The 15,452-nt window shown below is 32.0% G+C and overlaps 1 protein-coding gene across 1 annotated transcript in view; it reads left to right on the top strand.

The window, feature by feature from the left end:
* LOC101889270 (GTP-binding protein Rhes) overlaps positions 1-6,056 on the top strand; it is a 42,434-nt gene extending 36,378 nt beyond the window's left edge. Inside the window, exons 4-5 of the mRNA XM_005190794.4 lie at positions 4,844-5,027; positions 5,085-6,056. Coding sequence (XP_005190851.2) covers positions 4,844-5,027; positions 5,085-5,481 — 581 coding nt within the window. The 3' untranslated portion in view covers positions 5,482-6,056. The remainder of the gene's footprint in view (positions 1-4,843; positions 5,028-5,084) is intronic.
* The last annotated feature ends 9,396 nt before the right edge of the window (positions 6,057-15,452 follow it).

The following is a 15,452-nucleotide window of genomic DNA, read 5'->3' as shown; positions in this document are numbered from 1 at the left end:
GTTATCCAAAATTCTAGAATTCTTCTTGTCCTAAATCAGGAAACATTTTGTGTTTTTATAAATATTTTGCGATTTAGACTCATCTATATGATTTGCTTGTCTACGATATTTGTCCATATTAGTCAACGAAATCAGCATAAAAAAGCCAGAAGTTCGCCCTTTGTGTATTTCGGATATCGCCTGTAAGTAATGCTGGTATTTTTTCACACACAATTAGTGGTCCATTCTACCCGCTGTCCTAAACTCTAACTTTATGGGAGATTTCGTGTCCTTTGGTTTCTATTTGTGACCTTTATAATGGATGCAAAATCAGGAACATTTTTAGTTGTTGGTCCATTTCAACCCCTAATATATTGGCGAAATCTTTAAAAACAATGGGCCTGGCCTTTCTGAGCCTAACCCTACCCTTGTGAGGGTAGGACGATAATTGCAATCTGTATATAATTACCCCAAACTGTGTTGTAAGGTGAAAAAATATTACAAAATATACACTTCAATATTACAAGTCAAATTGAAAAAATCACATGCGATAAAAAATATAAAAAAATGTCACAAAATACTACAAAATCTATATTCACATCATTATATGCATATTTTTATGCGTTTTTTTTACGATTTTATTCTTTTATGCAAAGAGGGGATTCTGAATTGATAAAATTTGTCAAAATCAGTCCAGCCATTCTTAAGATATAAGCATTCTAGCTAACATCCCATTCCTTTGTATGTATACATTGTATAAATTTGGCTATGCATATCTGATATATTTACTATCGGCATCTACGTAACGGTCACAATGGATCTGTTCGTCTATTTGTGATTTCGGCGGGATTAAAAATATTCGCAGTTTAATGGAACATTTGACTTTTATTTAACAGAAATGTTATGGTCTATTTCACCCACTAAATATTAACCGATGACCATCAAAATTGGAAGGCTTCTGCCCAGTCCTTAGCTCAAGCCCCATACTAACTTCGATTGGTCCATAATTGCGACCTGCAGAGCAATTGTAAAATCAGGCAATTTTTCACTTTTTGGTCCATTTCAACCCCTAAATATTATGAGATCATTAAGCAAAGGGGTTCAATTCTGGCTCTAGCCCCACCTCCATTCTAAATTTCGTGAAGAACGGGCCATAATTGCGACCTGTAAAGTGATTACAAATTAACATGGACGGACGGACATACATAGCTAGATTGACTCAGCTCGGCGAGATAGGAAGATCCATATATACTTTCCTGTGTGGGAAACCAATATTTCGAGGTGTTACATAATTTTTGGCCCAATCAAACTTATGATACCCCAACACATAGTGTTGTAGGGTGTAAATATGAAACTTAAAACAATCACTGCGAATATGTCTCAAAAACATCAACATTCCGAATATTGGGAGATATCGCTACATAGGCCATGTGACATATGATCTAATATACCCTCTACGAACTTACAATTCGAAATCTGAAATAACTCCAGACAATGTCGTTAAAATCATCAAAATACCTAACATATGGAAGTACCATTATGTGAGGGCTGTACGAAGACCTGGACCTGTATGTGCATTTTTTGTTTCGAGGCATTAGTGGAAAGTATAAAAAGACTAAATTCTATGGTGTAAATTTCTGGATTGTCTTATACAAAAATAAAATAAAATATGTATTCATAAGTCGCCTTTAGAATTTTGGGAGATATTGTAGGATCTCCTTAGAATTATGCTTTTTGGGCAGATATTGCGCATGTACTTGCGCATAATCCTGACATGTACTTCTAAATAAATCTGAGCATATGATTCCGATTATCATCAATTTTAATGGGAGACATTTGGGGGGAATAACCCATTCAAGGATTGTTTGATGGATATACTTCTTGCATGATCAGTAGATTGAAAATAATAGGTTATTTCTAAAACGTACAAAACAAAAGAGCTTACTTTACTCATTGCCAAATAATGAGTAACGTCAGCATGAAGTGTGTTCCTTCGACTTCACAATCGAATGTTATGAGTTCTCAAAGAACTAAGAAATATAAGTCGGCCGATGCCGACAAATTTTGGATGGAATCTAAAAATCTCTCCTCAAAAGTAACTATGCGTCTGCCTCATAGTTTACATTCGTTATGACTTTTTTATATCGGAATAGTTTTGGCTATTAAATGCAACAAATATATTTCCTACATTAAAGATTATTCATTCTGTACACATTTTTGTTAGATGTACATTTCATTATCAGAGTCATAATTGACAAAACAAATGACAAACTATAAACTCAAGTAAACGTTTCATAAGAACACAAATACACATCTGGAATAGATGCTACAGACGCCCCTTTTTTCCTAGTATTTACAATTTTATTAAGTTATTTGGGCAATTAACATTTACCATGTGCCGAAAAGTAATGCAGATAAGACATTGTGACATTCGAGAGGGTGTGCGACAATTAATGTTATGAGATATACATAGCAATATATGTACATCTGTATGTATGTATATCTATGTATAAACTTTTACTGCTGTGCTCTGTAATAAGAAAGTAAGTACTAATTAGAATTGAAGTTCTGTAAATGTAAGCACATGGAGATTTTTTGGATCCTAAAAAGCTCTTTTTAAGAACTTTAATATCGTTTTCTCTTTAGTTTCGCTGTGTTGTTTCTGGTGTTTATCTATAACCTGAAAGTGTAACAAAGTAGGAAAATTAGGACATTGTTGCACATTTAGGATCAGAGGGATATTTATTTTAAAAACATTGCATAAATATCGTCCGATAGTATTCCTAATTGGATGATTTCGGATGCAGAAATTTTTTCTGGCATTGTTATTTTCACCAAAAAAAAAAAAAAAAAAAAATAAGCGCCAGACTTTTTTAATGGCTTCGAATTTTCTTACACAGTAGGATGCGAAATTTTAATTTTGTTTGAGACCACCTTCAACCAAAATTGATGTAACCCTTGAAATAATGGTTTCCGACATAGAAAACTGTATATGGATCTTCCCATATCACCGAGCTGAGTCGATCTAGCTATGTAAGTCCGTCCGTCCGTATGTCCATATTACTTGGAATCACGCTACAGGTCGCAATTGTGGCCCGATCCTCACGAAATGGAAAATACTGTATAGGATTACATTAAAACTATTTATTGGAGCAATATATACCGGATCGACTTTCACCAAATGGAAAAATTCGGTTGAAAATTAAAAAAATTAACCGATTTGGGCTGATATTACATATATGGTGAACAATAGTCGTAAAATTGGATGAAAATGTATATCGAAACTATAAAAAATCTGAACCAATTTCAATAAACTTGGCAAAGGTATTCTCGATGTCCGATGTATCTGATGTCCGATATCACGCGTTTGAAAGACTTATCGCCAAATCTTATCTTTACCGATTTTCACCAAAATTTGAAGTACTTGCACCTAGGCTGAATTCCGTCGAGAATTTGGACTGATTTTAACCATTTGGTACGAAAAAAATCTGAAATCGGATAAAGATAGATATACATATATATGGGAGGTATATCCATTCCTGAACCGATCTCAGAAAAATTTGAAACACCTATTTCTGAGCTGTAAAGATCATTGTTGTTGAGTATATATTACAAAAAATCGGATAAAACATATATATGACAGCTATAGCTATATCTTTACCGATTTTCAACAAATTAGAAATACCTGTTTCTATCATGAGTACAGTCGGAATTGCCAAAGCTCAGTTCATTAGGACTGATATTAGACACTTGGCGCGCAATCCAAATCTGATCCGATCTCGATAACATTTAACGTAGGCAATTTTTGAGCTCCATAAGTGATCTGGCACCAAATACCATTGTTGTAGAGTGAATATTACGAAAGTGAGGAACATATATATATATATATATATATATATATATTGGGGCACAATTAATCCGAAACCGCTTGAAGATATATGTGGGAGCTATATTTAAATGTGAACTGATTCCTACCATATTACGAAAGTGAGGAACATATATATATATATATATATATATATATATATATATATATATATATATATATATATATATATATATATATATATATATATATATATATATATATATATATATATATATATATATATATATATATATATATATATATTTGGTGCACAATTAATCCGAAACCGCTTAAAGATATATGTGGGAGCTATATTTATATGTGAACTGATTCCTACCATTTTCAAAAGGGTTTTCCCTTGGACAAACAAATATATATTTTTTTTCAAATTCTCATCTCAGATGTGTTATAAAGGCGGTCTGCATTTTGTTCACAAAAGTACATGGAAAGATTGACGGACAGACAGACTGACATGCGTACATTGACCCAAAATGTGATTATATGAAGATTCGGAATTAATTTGTGACTAAAGCAAAAAAAAAAAAGGCAGTACAGTTATATGGGGGCTATACCAAAAAGTTAACCTATGTAGCCTATTTCCAGTGCCAAAAGTCCTGCAGTCCTAACACATATTTGAATAACATTTTATCAATCTACTTCATTTCGTTCGGAAGCTAGACGAATTTCCACAGATGGATGGATGGATATCGCTATATCGACATAGAATTTTATAATAAGCATATATTAAAAAGTATATATACTTTTTTGGGTCTAAAATTTATATTTCGAGGTATTACAAACGGAATGACAAACATAATAATATGGAAGAGAGGGTATACAAAAATACATTTCTGTGTATTATCTGTCTGCGAAATCAATTGAATATTATGTTAATTTCGCACTTTAAAGACATTTAAGGCCCTTATGACTGAACTGCTTGAAGTCATTTTGATTAATTTCTAACTCAAATCCCATCCATTTGCTTTTTTCTTACAGGTGATATTTTTATTTTGGTATTCAGCATGGATTCAAGAGAATCGTTTGAGGAGGTTGTAAGGCTGAGGGAAAACATATTGGAAACTAAATGGGCAGCACTTAATCCTGGTAGCGGATTCAAAAAGAAAGCGTTGCCAAAAATACCCATGGTCTTGGCAGGCAATAAATGTGACAAAGACCAAAGGTAATGTCAATATTTTAAAAATCTATAAAAAAGTATGTTACAATTTTAATTTTACAGAACGGTTCAACTAGATGAAGTTATGGGCTATATAGCTGGGCAGGACAACTGCTGCGTTTTTGTAGAATGTTCGGCCAAACAAAATTACCACATTGATGAATTATTCTATGAACTCTTTACGGCTTCAAATTTACCCCTGGAAATGGCGCCCAATCATCATCGACGTGTGGTTACTGTCTTCGGCGCACCATCACCATTGCCACCCCATTCATCGGTTGGTGGCACAAAAAAGAATGCTCTCTCCATAAAGCGCAGATTTAGTGATGCCTGCGGTGTGGTTACCCCAAATGCCAGGAGGCCGAGCATTCGAACGGATTTAAATTTAATGCGCTCAAAAACAATGGCGATGAACGAGGGAGAGAGCTCAGTGGCACGTAAAAAATGCGTAATTATGTAAGGAAAACCCCCTCCGCCAATATTGCATCTAACCAAAATAAGACATTTCATATTGTGATAGTAGTTGATTGAATATAAACACATACAGACAGAAAGACAAACATAAATTATGTATAACAAAAAAGAAGAAAAAAAAATATATTTGCATATATTATACACATACATACATAAGAAATATTGTTATTTTTCTATGCAATTAAGAACTATTTAAAACAAATACAAAAAGCAAGGAAACGTTAAAAAACCAATTATATTAATCGATTTTTCATCCCTTTCGTAATAACAAAATTTATTCCTGATAAGTAATATTTTTACATCAAATATAAGTAATCCTTAAAGACATTACATTTTCATACTAATTATAACCTTGTTGTTATCGTGGCATAATTATAGAAGGTAGTATCATTAGATAATAAGAACCTCTTTTATTTTTATCTATCATTTCAAAAAGGAATTGAAAATAATATAAACAATTTACCGTAACCATTTGGGCAAGACAAAGACAAGACATCATGCTTTCAATTCGTTTAGGTCTAAATTTTAAAAACTGAATCTTTTCAAAGGTTAATTTTTGGAAATCACATGTCTAATGTAATATATTACCTTTTATAATTATGCCATACTTGTTACATTATATTAAAAATTTAATTTTTAGAACATGTTCATATAGTGATTATATTTCATTCACAAGACCTTTTCCTGACCCCAAAAAATCTACGATTGAGATGAAATTTTGCAAATTTTTTTTTTGTTTGGACCAAGGACGAACCCTATTGAAATTGGTGATAATCGGATCAGACTTAGATATAACTCCCATAATCTTTAACAGATTAATTTAACGGTTTAATTGTGCACCAAACGGCTAATATAGGTAGAAATGACCTGTATTTTGTAAATCAAATTTGGAGAACAAGGGTATATTAAGTTCGTCATTCCGTTTGTAACTCATCGAAATAATCATTTTAGACCCAACAAAGTATATATATTCTTGATCAGCGTAAAATTCTAAGACGAGCACTGTCCGTCCGTCTGTTGTAATCACGCTACAGTCTAAACGAATTAAGATAGGAAGCTAACATTTTGCACAAATCTCTCTTTTGTCTGCAGGCAGGTCAAGTTCGAAGATGGGCTATATCGGTCTACGATATCGTATAGTCCCCATATAACGGTACCCCCGATATTCGGTATTTTGATGATTTTAGCCACATTTTTCAATGGAATTGTCTGAAAACCCAAACAAGTAATTCCTTGTGGGTACTTTATACCTCGGCAGAGAATTATCTATATAGGTCCACATTATCGTATAGCCCCCATATAACGGTACCCCCACGGTATTCGGTATTTTGATGATTTTAGCCACAGTTTTCAATGGAATTGTCTGAAATTCCACAAAAGGAGTCCCTTGTGGACATTTTCCCCTCAAAAAGAATTGTCTATATAGGTCCACGATATCGCATATCCCCCATATAACTGTACCCCCGATATTCGGTATTTTGATGATGTTACCCACATTTTTCATCGGAATTGTCTGAAAATCCACACAAGGAGTTCTTTGTGGGCACTTTACCCCCCGACAGAGAATTCTCTATATAGGTTAACGATAACGTATAGTTCCCATATAACGGTACCCCGCGATATTCGGTATTTTGAAAATCCACACAAGGAGTTCCTTGTGAGTACTTTACACGCAGACATAGATTTGTCTTTATAGGTCCACAATATCGTATATCCCCCATATCGGCACCTTTCTATATTAGGTATTTTAAAGATTTTAAAAGAATTTTTAATGGATTTTATTTTTTTTTTGAAAATTTTTTAATTCGTTCCAAATGGTGGAGGGTATTCAAAGTTCGGCCCGGCCGAACTTACTGCTTTTTTACTTGTTTTAATATAATCCTTCTCCAGGTGATATCATGCACTCTATAGCAAACTATAACTGCTCTAAAGCCAAATATTGATAGGTGTTATGATCTACATGAAAAAAATCTTTTGTTACAGGAGCTCTACTAAATATGCATAGTGGTGTAGGGTATCATATAGTCGGCCCCGCCCGACTTTTGTCTTTTCCTTACTAGTTTTAGACTGATAAAATGAAAGTTTGGGTAGAAATTACAATATCTTATATTCGGTATTTGACCATCTCTACCGAAATTTTCAATTTAATCAACATAAAATTGGCGTATTAAAATTGACATTTTTTCTATATCGGATAAGACCATTTGCCTCCGAGATGAAATATACATACTTCCCATATTTTAACTCCAATGGATTACGAAAGTAAACCCCTTTTACACGCGCATCTATGTGCTACGGGTGGAACTGCTAATGATTTAATTGTCAGTGCTCTGGCCAAGTGTTTACATTTGATATTCGAAAGATTTGGTTCTATTTTTGTGTATGCACATTTTAGATTGATGAAAATTGAAATATTGGTTGAAGCAACTGACGTTTAACTCTAGATATTAGGATGTTTCTCTGCAAATCTCAATACAATCAAGCTGAAATTTACATATTTAAATCCATTTCAATCGAAATTTCTTTTACTTCGAATGCGAGAATTTGGCCCCAGTTCCCTCAAACGGATCCAATGCGATATTTCTCTATTTATTTTAAAGCCTTTCAGCATAATACAGTTTTGAAGCAACAGTTCGTGAAACTAATTATTTTTTTTTTTTTTAATAAATATAGTCCTTGTGAACATGTTAATAAAGTTAGGATGTTTATTTATAACTTTTATTATCTCATTGCGTAATAATAATGAAGTATGAAGAAGAGTCTCTTTGCTTTTCTATCCGCAAATATGTTTAATAATATATATCTAAATATTCTTGCCAAAAAAGAGATAATCGACACAGATTCTAAAAAATGATCTCACTGAGAGTTTATGTTCGAATGGAGATGGTTGTACATTTTTCGACGGCATAATTTGGCAAAAGACCAATTGCTGTAGTATGCAGACAAATTATAAGGTCAGATAAAATATGAAAAGCAAACTAACAGGGTTCGCCAAATTTATTTTTTCAAATTGTTTGGCCATATAGATGTTCATTTACTCAAAATACATTCCATCTTAAATCAGTTTCGAGAAGAATTCATTTTGAAATTGTCGATTGGAATTAGACTCCCTAAATTAGGGAGGTTATTTCACAAAAAAATAATAATATAAAAAGGAAAAATAAAATTAACACTAGACACAATTTTTTAAGTTATGTCACTCTTTGAGTAAAAAAGCTATATGTGTGTATATCTGTACATGATATTTTCACCATCCCTCATATTTTGTTTTTACGTTTTTCCGATACTTAAAACCTATAGCTTATATAACTATATAGGCTTACACATTTTATGTGTTGCCACAAAAGTCAACATTTCATAGAGCGTCTTTAGAATCTGTAATCGATTATCATTTACTAAAATATAACATATCTTATGCCATAAAATAAAATTAAATAACAACTTTATTCCATATATATTTATATAAATATTCATACATTACCAATATATCTCACCGATTTCTATAACTAAATACAAAAATACTGCAACTTACAAACTATGAAACTAACCCGACCAATTTTTAATACTAAGAAATAACTTTCTTTGAGCTAAGCTTTTATAAATACCTAAATATTTTGTTATGAAAGCCTTTGCATTTAGTTACAAAAAACAATGTATTGTTAAAAAAATTATATGTATTTGTTATAAGATATATTCATAAATCGACAATAATTTGTTAAGTATTGCAATTAATTTCATATCAGATTATTTTTTAATGCAACATGCGTTTTGAGTTTATCTGGACAAAATTTCGAATGCTAGTAGATATATGAGAAATACTACACTAACTATGAAGGATATTTAGAAAACTATCCACATATGCAACAACAGAAAAATTTCTGCAAAAGTTTGGGTGGATTTTTTTACAACAGACAATTTTAAAATCAAAAAGCTATACCATTGACAAGAAACCTTAAAAATATTCTGGAAATTAAATATCTCAAATTGGTTTATAGTGGTAGAAACAAATTCTATATTTTTATAAACTCTGAGTAGAACTCAAACCATGACATATTGATGTCTTTGTCGAAGTCTTCTTACTGTATATAGAATCTTTGTAATTTGATAACAGAAATTTAGAGCATTTAGAAAACAACAAAATTTTCAGATAATTTCAGAAAAACATGTGTTATAAATTTTATTTAAGAAGTTAAAAAGCATCAATCGATTTTGCCAATAGATGTATAACCTCAGCCAATATTCGATTACTTAACTATGTTTTGACTTATGTTATGATTGTTCAAATTGTTGACTCTCTATGCAGTAGGTTCCGATGGAATGGGCCAATATTGACATAAATAAATAAAATAGAAATACGGGGTGAGATAAAAAAGGCAACAAAGTCAAACATTTTTTTAAAATTTTATTGTATGAAAGCAAAACATGTCGGAAATAGCAACAAATTTTAGAATAAGTTTAGATTTGTTCGAATTGGTCGCCTTTGGCACGAATTATGGCCTTCAAACGGCCAATGAAACCGTCACACGCTGCCCGAATGTTGCTCTGCGGTATTTTTGCCCATTCCCGGCGGAGCGCTTGCTTGAGGTGATCCACACTTTGGTATTTTTTAATGCCAACCTTGCTTTCCAAAATATTCCAGAAACAATAGTCCAACGGATTGGTATCCGGAAATTTTGGTGCCCATTGTGAGCTGGAAATGAAACGAGGAACCTCATTTTGCAACCATTGGCGCGTGCTGAGTGCGATGGTGCTGAGTCCTTTTGGAATTTCCAAGGTCTGCGGCCAAAATGTTTGCGCGCCCAAGGCTTTAATACACCCTCCGGAATATTTTCGCGACAATATTCGGCAAGTTATTGCACTTTTTGGAATTTCAATTACTTTACCGAATGCAATATTGCGGTATGTTCAGCTCACGAGCCATTTTTTCGGCCACTGCGACGCGGGTTTCGATCAAGTCACTTCTTTACTTTTCGAACCATTACTGCTGATTTCTTCCGTTCAAATGTGTCAGATATAGTCGACCGAAGTATTCCTTTTCCATACTTCATTTAATACAGATAAAAATATTGGTCTGGGCAAAATGACTAGAAAATCGAACATTTATATGGACCCGAGTGGACCGATATTGCCCATTTTTGCCCCTGATCTAGTACTGATGCAATTATTAGGAGTTGCAAAGTTGGAGCAAAATCGGATTATTCCTTCTCTTTCTGTGCACTAAAATTTTTTTTTGAAAATTTCGAGCTTATGTGGAGGAGGTGGGCAAATATTTCCCAACTCGATCTAAATTTGATAATAATATTACGATGTATTAAGTATGGACCAAATCGGGTCGAGAGTTTTCGTGCACACCAGCCAACCAGACAGACAGTCGGACGGACGGACATTGGCAGGTCGACTCCGAATGTCGTGAAGCAGATTTGGACCAAAGAGACCTAAGGTCTACAACCGTTATTTCGATGAGGCACGTTTTGGTCGCACCAAATGATATATACCCCCTCCAGCCATTTGACTCAACTTTGCATATCCTAATATTTGAATCAGTTCTAGGTCGTGTGCAAAAATGGACAATATCGGTCCACTCCATCAAGAAACTCCCGCACAAGGGTCAAAATTTTGAATAATTATAACTCGTATAAAATGTGATGTAAGTGTTCGATTGTCTTTAAATTAAAAAAATTATCAATTCAATGTCTGTTGTGCAGATGATGTATATCTGCCAACCCCTTCTGGTACCTCACCCACAAAAGGTCACAATTTCCAAAGCTTTTATCTGTCATAACTTGCGAAACAATTCGGCGATTGTTTACACCTTGTTATATCTAAATATTTCGCTCAACTAGAAATCAGATATGAATATTTAATATATCGGAATTTATGATTTCGCAAAAAAGTGGATATAAATGTTCTATTTCCTTCAAATTTTGCACATACCAATATTTTTTTGTAATGGATGAAGTATGAAAATGAAATATTTCGGTTGGCTATATCTGGTACCTCCCGCATATTTCCAAATTTTCCAAAAACTTGCACATATCTCATATAAAGTATAAGAAGTAGTCGATAGAGTCCAAATCTAACACGTTGTAATATTTTCATCAGTCTTAGACCATATACGAATTGGTCAATATTGGCCAACTGCTTCCGAACCTCCCCTATAAAGGGCCAACAATTTGAATAATCTTAACTCAAAGCGGAGGGCATACATCTGCCAGAAAAACCGACTGATACTATTTTACTTGTTATTTATTAAAAGTTTGAAAGATCTCAAACGCTCCCATTTAACTATATGTGGCATTTTAATTTACCGTAGATTGAAAACATTCTGGTCTGCATGAGTTCAAAACTTTTTGTGTTTTTCTTGTGTGGACAATACATTATTTGACTTTTGCAATTTTTGTAATTTTGAATTTAATTAGAAGACTTCATGGCAATTTATTCCTAGTTCCAATCAAAATTTCCCTTGGTAAAGTCATAATTATTTTTTGCTCGTATTTTGGATTTCTTAAAGGTTAAGCCAACGTTTATATGAATGATCTCCCCATGAACCATACAGGATTTCCTTAAAGTTAATAAGGACAGAGTTCGGCAAACCAAAACAATATTCACAAGCACTCAAATTAATATGCAAAGTATATGCTATGAAATTGTTAAAAAATGTATTTATATTGTAAATTATTGTTTTCACAAATTACATATTGTTTAACATTTTTTCAAACCTAAATATTTTGGACCAATATTAAGCATTTGTTGCTTTCCTGAAAATAAATATAAAAACTATGAACAAATTAACAAATAAAATAAACCAATGTATTTTTAAGTAATTTTTTATAAAATAAAAACAAATAAGGTTTCCTTCTATAAAGTACCATATGCTATTTCAATCTAAATAATAAAACGGTTTATTCACATCCCAAATAAAAAAATCAAAAAATACAAAATAAAGTTTTGAATGGTAAATTAAAAAAAAATGAAATTATATACATATTTACATAGATATAATTGATAATATATTTGGCCTGGCCATAACTAATGGGCCAGCATCAAAGTAAAAAAGTAAAACAAAGTAAAGATCAAATAAAATTACAGTAATTTTGACTGACAATTTAAATTATTTAATATTTAAAAAAAAAAATATTTTTATAGCAATTATTCGTTTTTGTTCTGTAAATATGTAGATACAAAAATATATAAAATTAAATACTGTTTGTGACACAAGATACGTTTAATTAATAATAAAAATCAAAGCATTCTGAAATTGTTAACATTTTCCAAAAATATTGTTACATTACATTTTCTTTTTTCTTTTTGTTTGGTTTTAATTAAAATATCCATACATAAACATTAATAAATGAATTATTGAAATCAAAAAACGAAATAAAAAAAATGTTTTATTCCTTATTTTGGACATAAGGAAGAATTTAATTTTATTTTTAGAAATAGGCCTTCCCGGCTGAAATAGACCATCATTTTTTAAGTACCACAAGTAAAAAACATTAAGTTCGCCCAGGCCGGACTTTTAATACCCTCCACCTTTGGGTAAAGAAAACATTTGTATATACATTTATCCGAATTCAAACTTTAAATTACTAATACCAGTTAGACCCTTGGGATAATGCTGTTAGACTTTTCAAAAAACCATAAAGAGGATGAGGCCGTTGTTTAGGGGTCTTACCAAAACGGGAACCTCTATAGACAATTTTATACTTCAAGAATTACCAATCTTATTCTTAAATACCAAATCTTCGTATATACCAAATTTGAAACAATTTCGTGGATAAATGAGACTGAGATTATTAAAATACCGAATATAAGTGGGTATTGTTTTATGTGCGTTATAGGAAAACGTAGACCTAAATATACAAATTTCTACTTCGGGAGCTAGAACCCATTATAAACTACAAATACCAATTTTCAGACAAATCCGGGGAAAATATGGCAAAAATTATCAAAGTACCGAATGTCAGGATGTACCGTTGTAGGGGGCTATACAAAAACATGGACCAATAAATACAAGGTTGTGCTACAGGAACCTAGAACCCTATATGACACACAAATTCCAATTTTTAGACAAAACCGTGGAAAAAAGTGGCAAAAATCATTAAAATACCGAATATTGGGAGATACCGTCATACCAAAACTTAGACCGATATATCTCATTTTCAATACCAATTATCCTAGATACAATACAAATTGTTCAAATAATGTGGATTGTATCGTGATTTTAATAGACAGACAGGGTGACGACAGACAGACGGACATCGTTAAACCGACTTAGAATGATTATGAATATTGCTGATTATGAATATATATACTTTATGGGGTCCACGCCTAAAATTTTAAAGTGGAGGGTGTAAAAATACAACATTTTCCAATAAAACGCTAAAATATTTAAATCGAACGAAATTACAAATGAACAAAGAAATGGAAATGTACGTCCCGAAATTCACTCCATTTGGGCTGATATTAGCCATTATTTGCACAATAAACCTGATATCGGATTAAGGATATATATGGGAGCTATATCAAAATCCTAGCCGATCTAGATAAAAATTTGGCAAAGTTATTTCCGAGGTCTATAAGATATTTGGTACCAAATATCATTGTTGTGGAGTGCATATTACCAATGTGAGGGACTTGAACACCAAATCGTATGCAACATATATAGCATTTTCAGATTAAATGAAACCTTTTGCAATTCAAATGAATCTTTTTGCAGCGGGAATGAAACCTTTTGCAGTGGAATTGAAACCTTTTGCAGTGGAAATGAAACCTTTTGCAGTGGGAATGAAACCTTTTGCAACCGAAATGAAACCTTTTGCAACCGAAATGAAACCGTTTGCAACCGAAATGAAACTTTTTGCAAATCAAATGAAACTTTTAAATTTATAGAAGGACAAATAACAAAACATTTTTATTTTTAGTAGTTTTTAAATTAAATTAACTAATTATAACTAATATATAGTTAAAGAGGAATTTTTATTGATTATTAATAACTATGTTTTTATAAATTTTTTTCTTAAGCTTCCATAAAACACAAGTGTAGATGCAGAAAGATTGAAAAAAGTTTTTCAAGGTATTTTTTTCAAAGGACCCGAATTAGATACCTTTTTATAATCTTCTCCATGGAAAGGAGAATATATTAAATTTGTCATTCGGTTTGTAACACCTCTAAATATTCGTCGTAGACCCCATAAAGTATATACAATCATGATCATAGTTGATTTAATGATTTCCACTTATCTGTCTATTGAAATCACGACTGCTTTATCTCCATAATCAATAAAGCTGCGAAGCGGGAATCCCCTATTAGGAAAGATTAATAGTATACTATAACTATAAAAAATTGTGGTAAAGCTTAATTTCACATTTCAGTCCTGGCCATACCTATAAAGGCCAAAATTTGTTTAAATTTCTCTTTTTACCGTTAAGCATTTGGAATTTAATAATATGGAAGCATTTTATACCAAATCAATAAAGAACCATTTTTTATTACAATAATTGAAAATTTAAGAAATAATATAAATAAATGTAGATATTTATAATCAATAAAAAATCCTCTTTGTCAATATATTAGTTATAATTAATTGATTTAATTTAAAAACTACTAAAAATATAAATGTTTTGTTATTTTTCCTTCTATAAATTTAAAAGTTTCATTTGATTTGCAAAAAGTTTCATTTCGGTTGCAAACGGTTTCATTTCGGTTGCAAAAGGTTTCATTTCGGTTGCAAAAGGTTTCATTCCCACTGCAAAAGGTTTCATTTCCACTGCAAAAAGTTTCAATTCCACTGCAAAAGGTTTCATTCCCGCTGCAAAAAGATTCATTTGAATTGCAAAAGGTTTCATTTAATCTGAAAATGCTATATATGGACCGATGTTCACCAAATTTGAAGTACTTGCTTCTAGATTGAATTTGCTTGGATGTGCCGAAATTCAGTTGATTTGAATATATTG

Source organism: Musca domestica, unplaced genomic scaffold, assembly GCF_030504385.1.
Source record: "Musca domestica strain aabys unplaced genomic scaffold, Musca_domestica.polishedcontigs.V.1.1 29, whole genome shotgun sequence".
NCBI classification, from domain to species: Eukaryota; Metazoa; Arthropoda; class Insecta; order Diptera; family Muscidae; genus Musca; species Musca domestica.
This window is presented reverse-complemented; position numbering and strand designations above follow the sequence as displayed.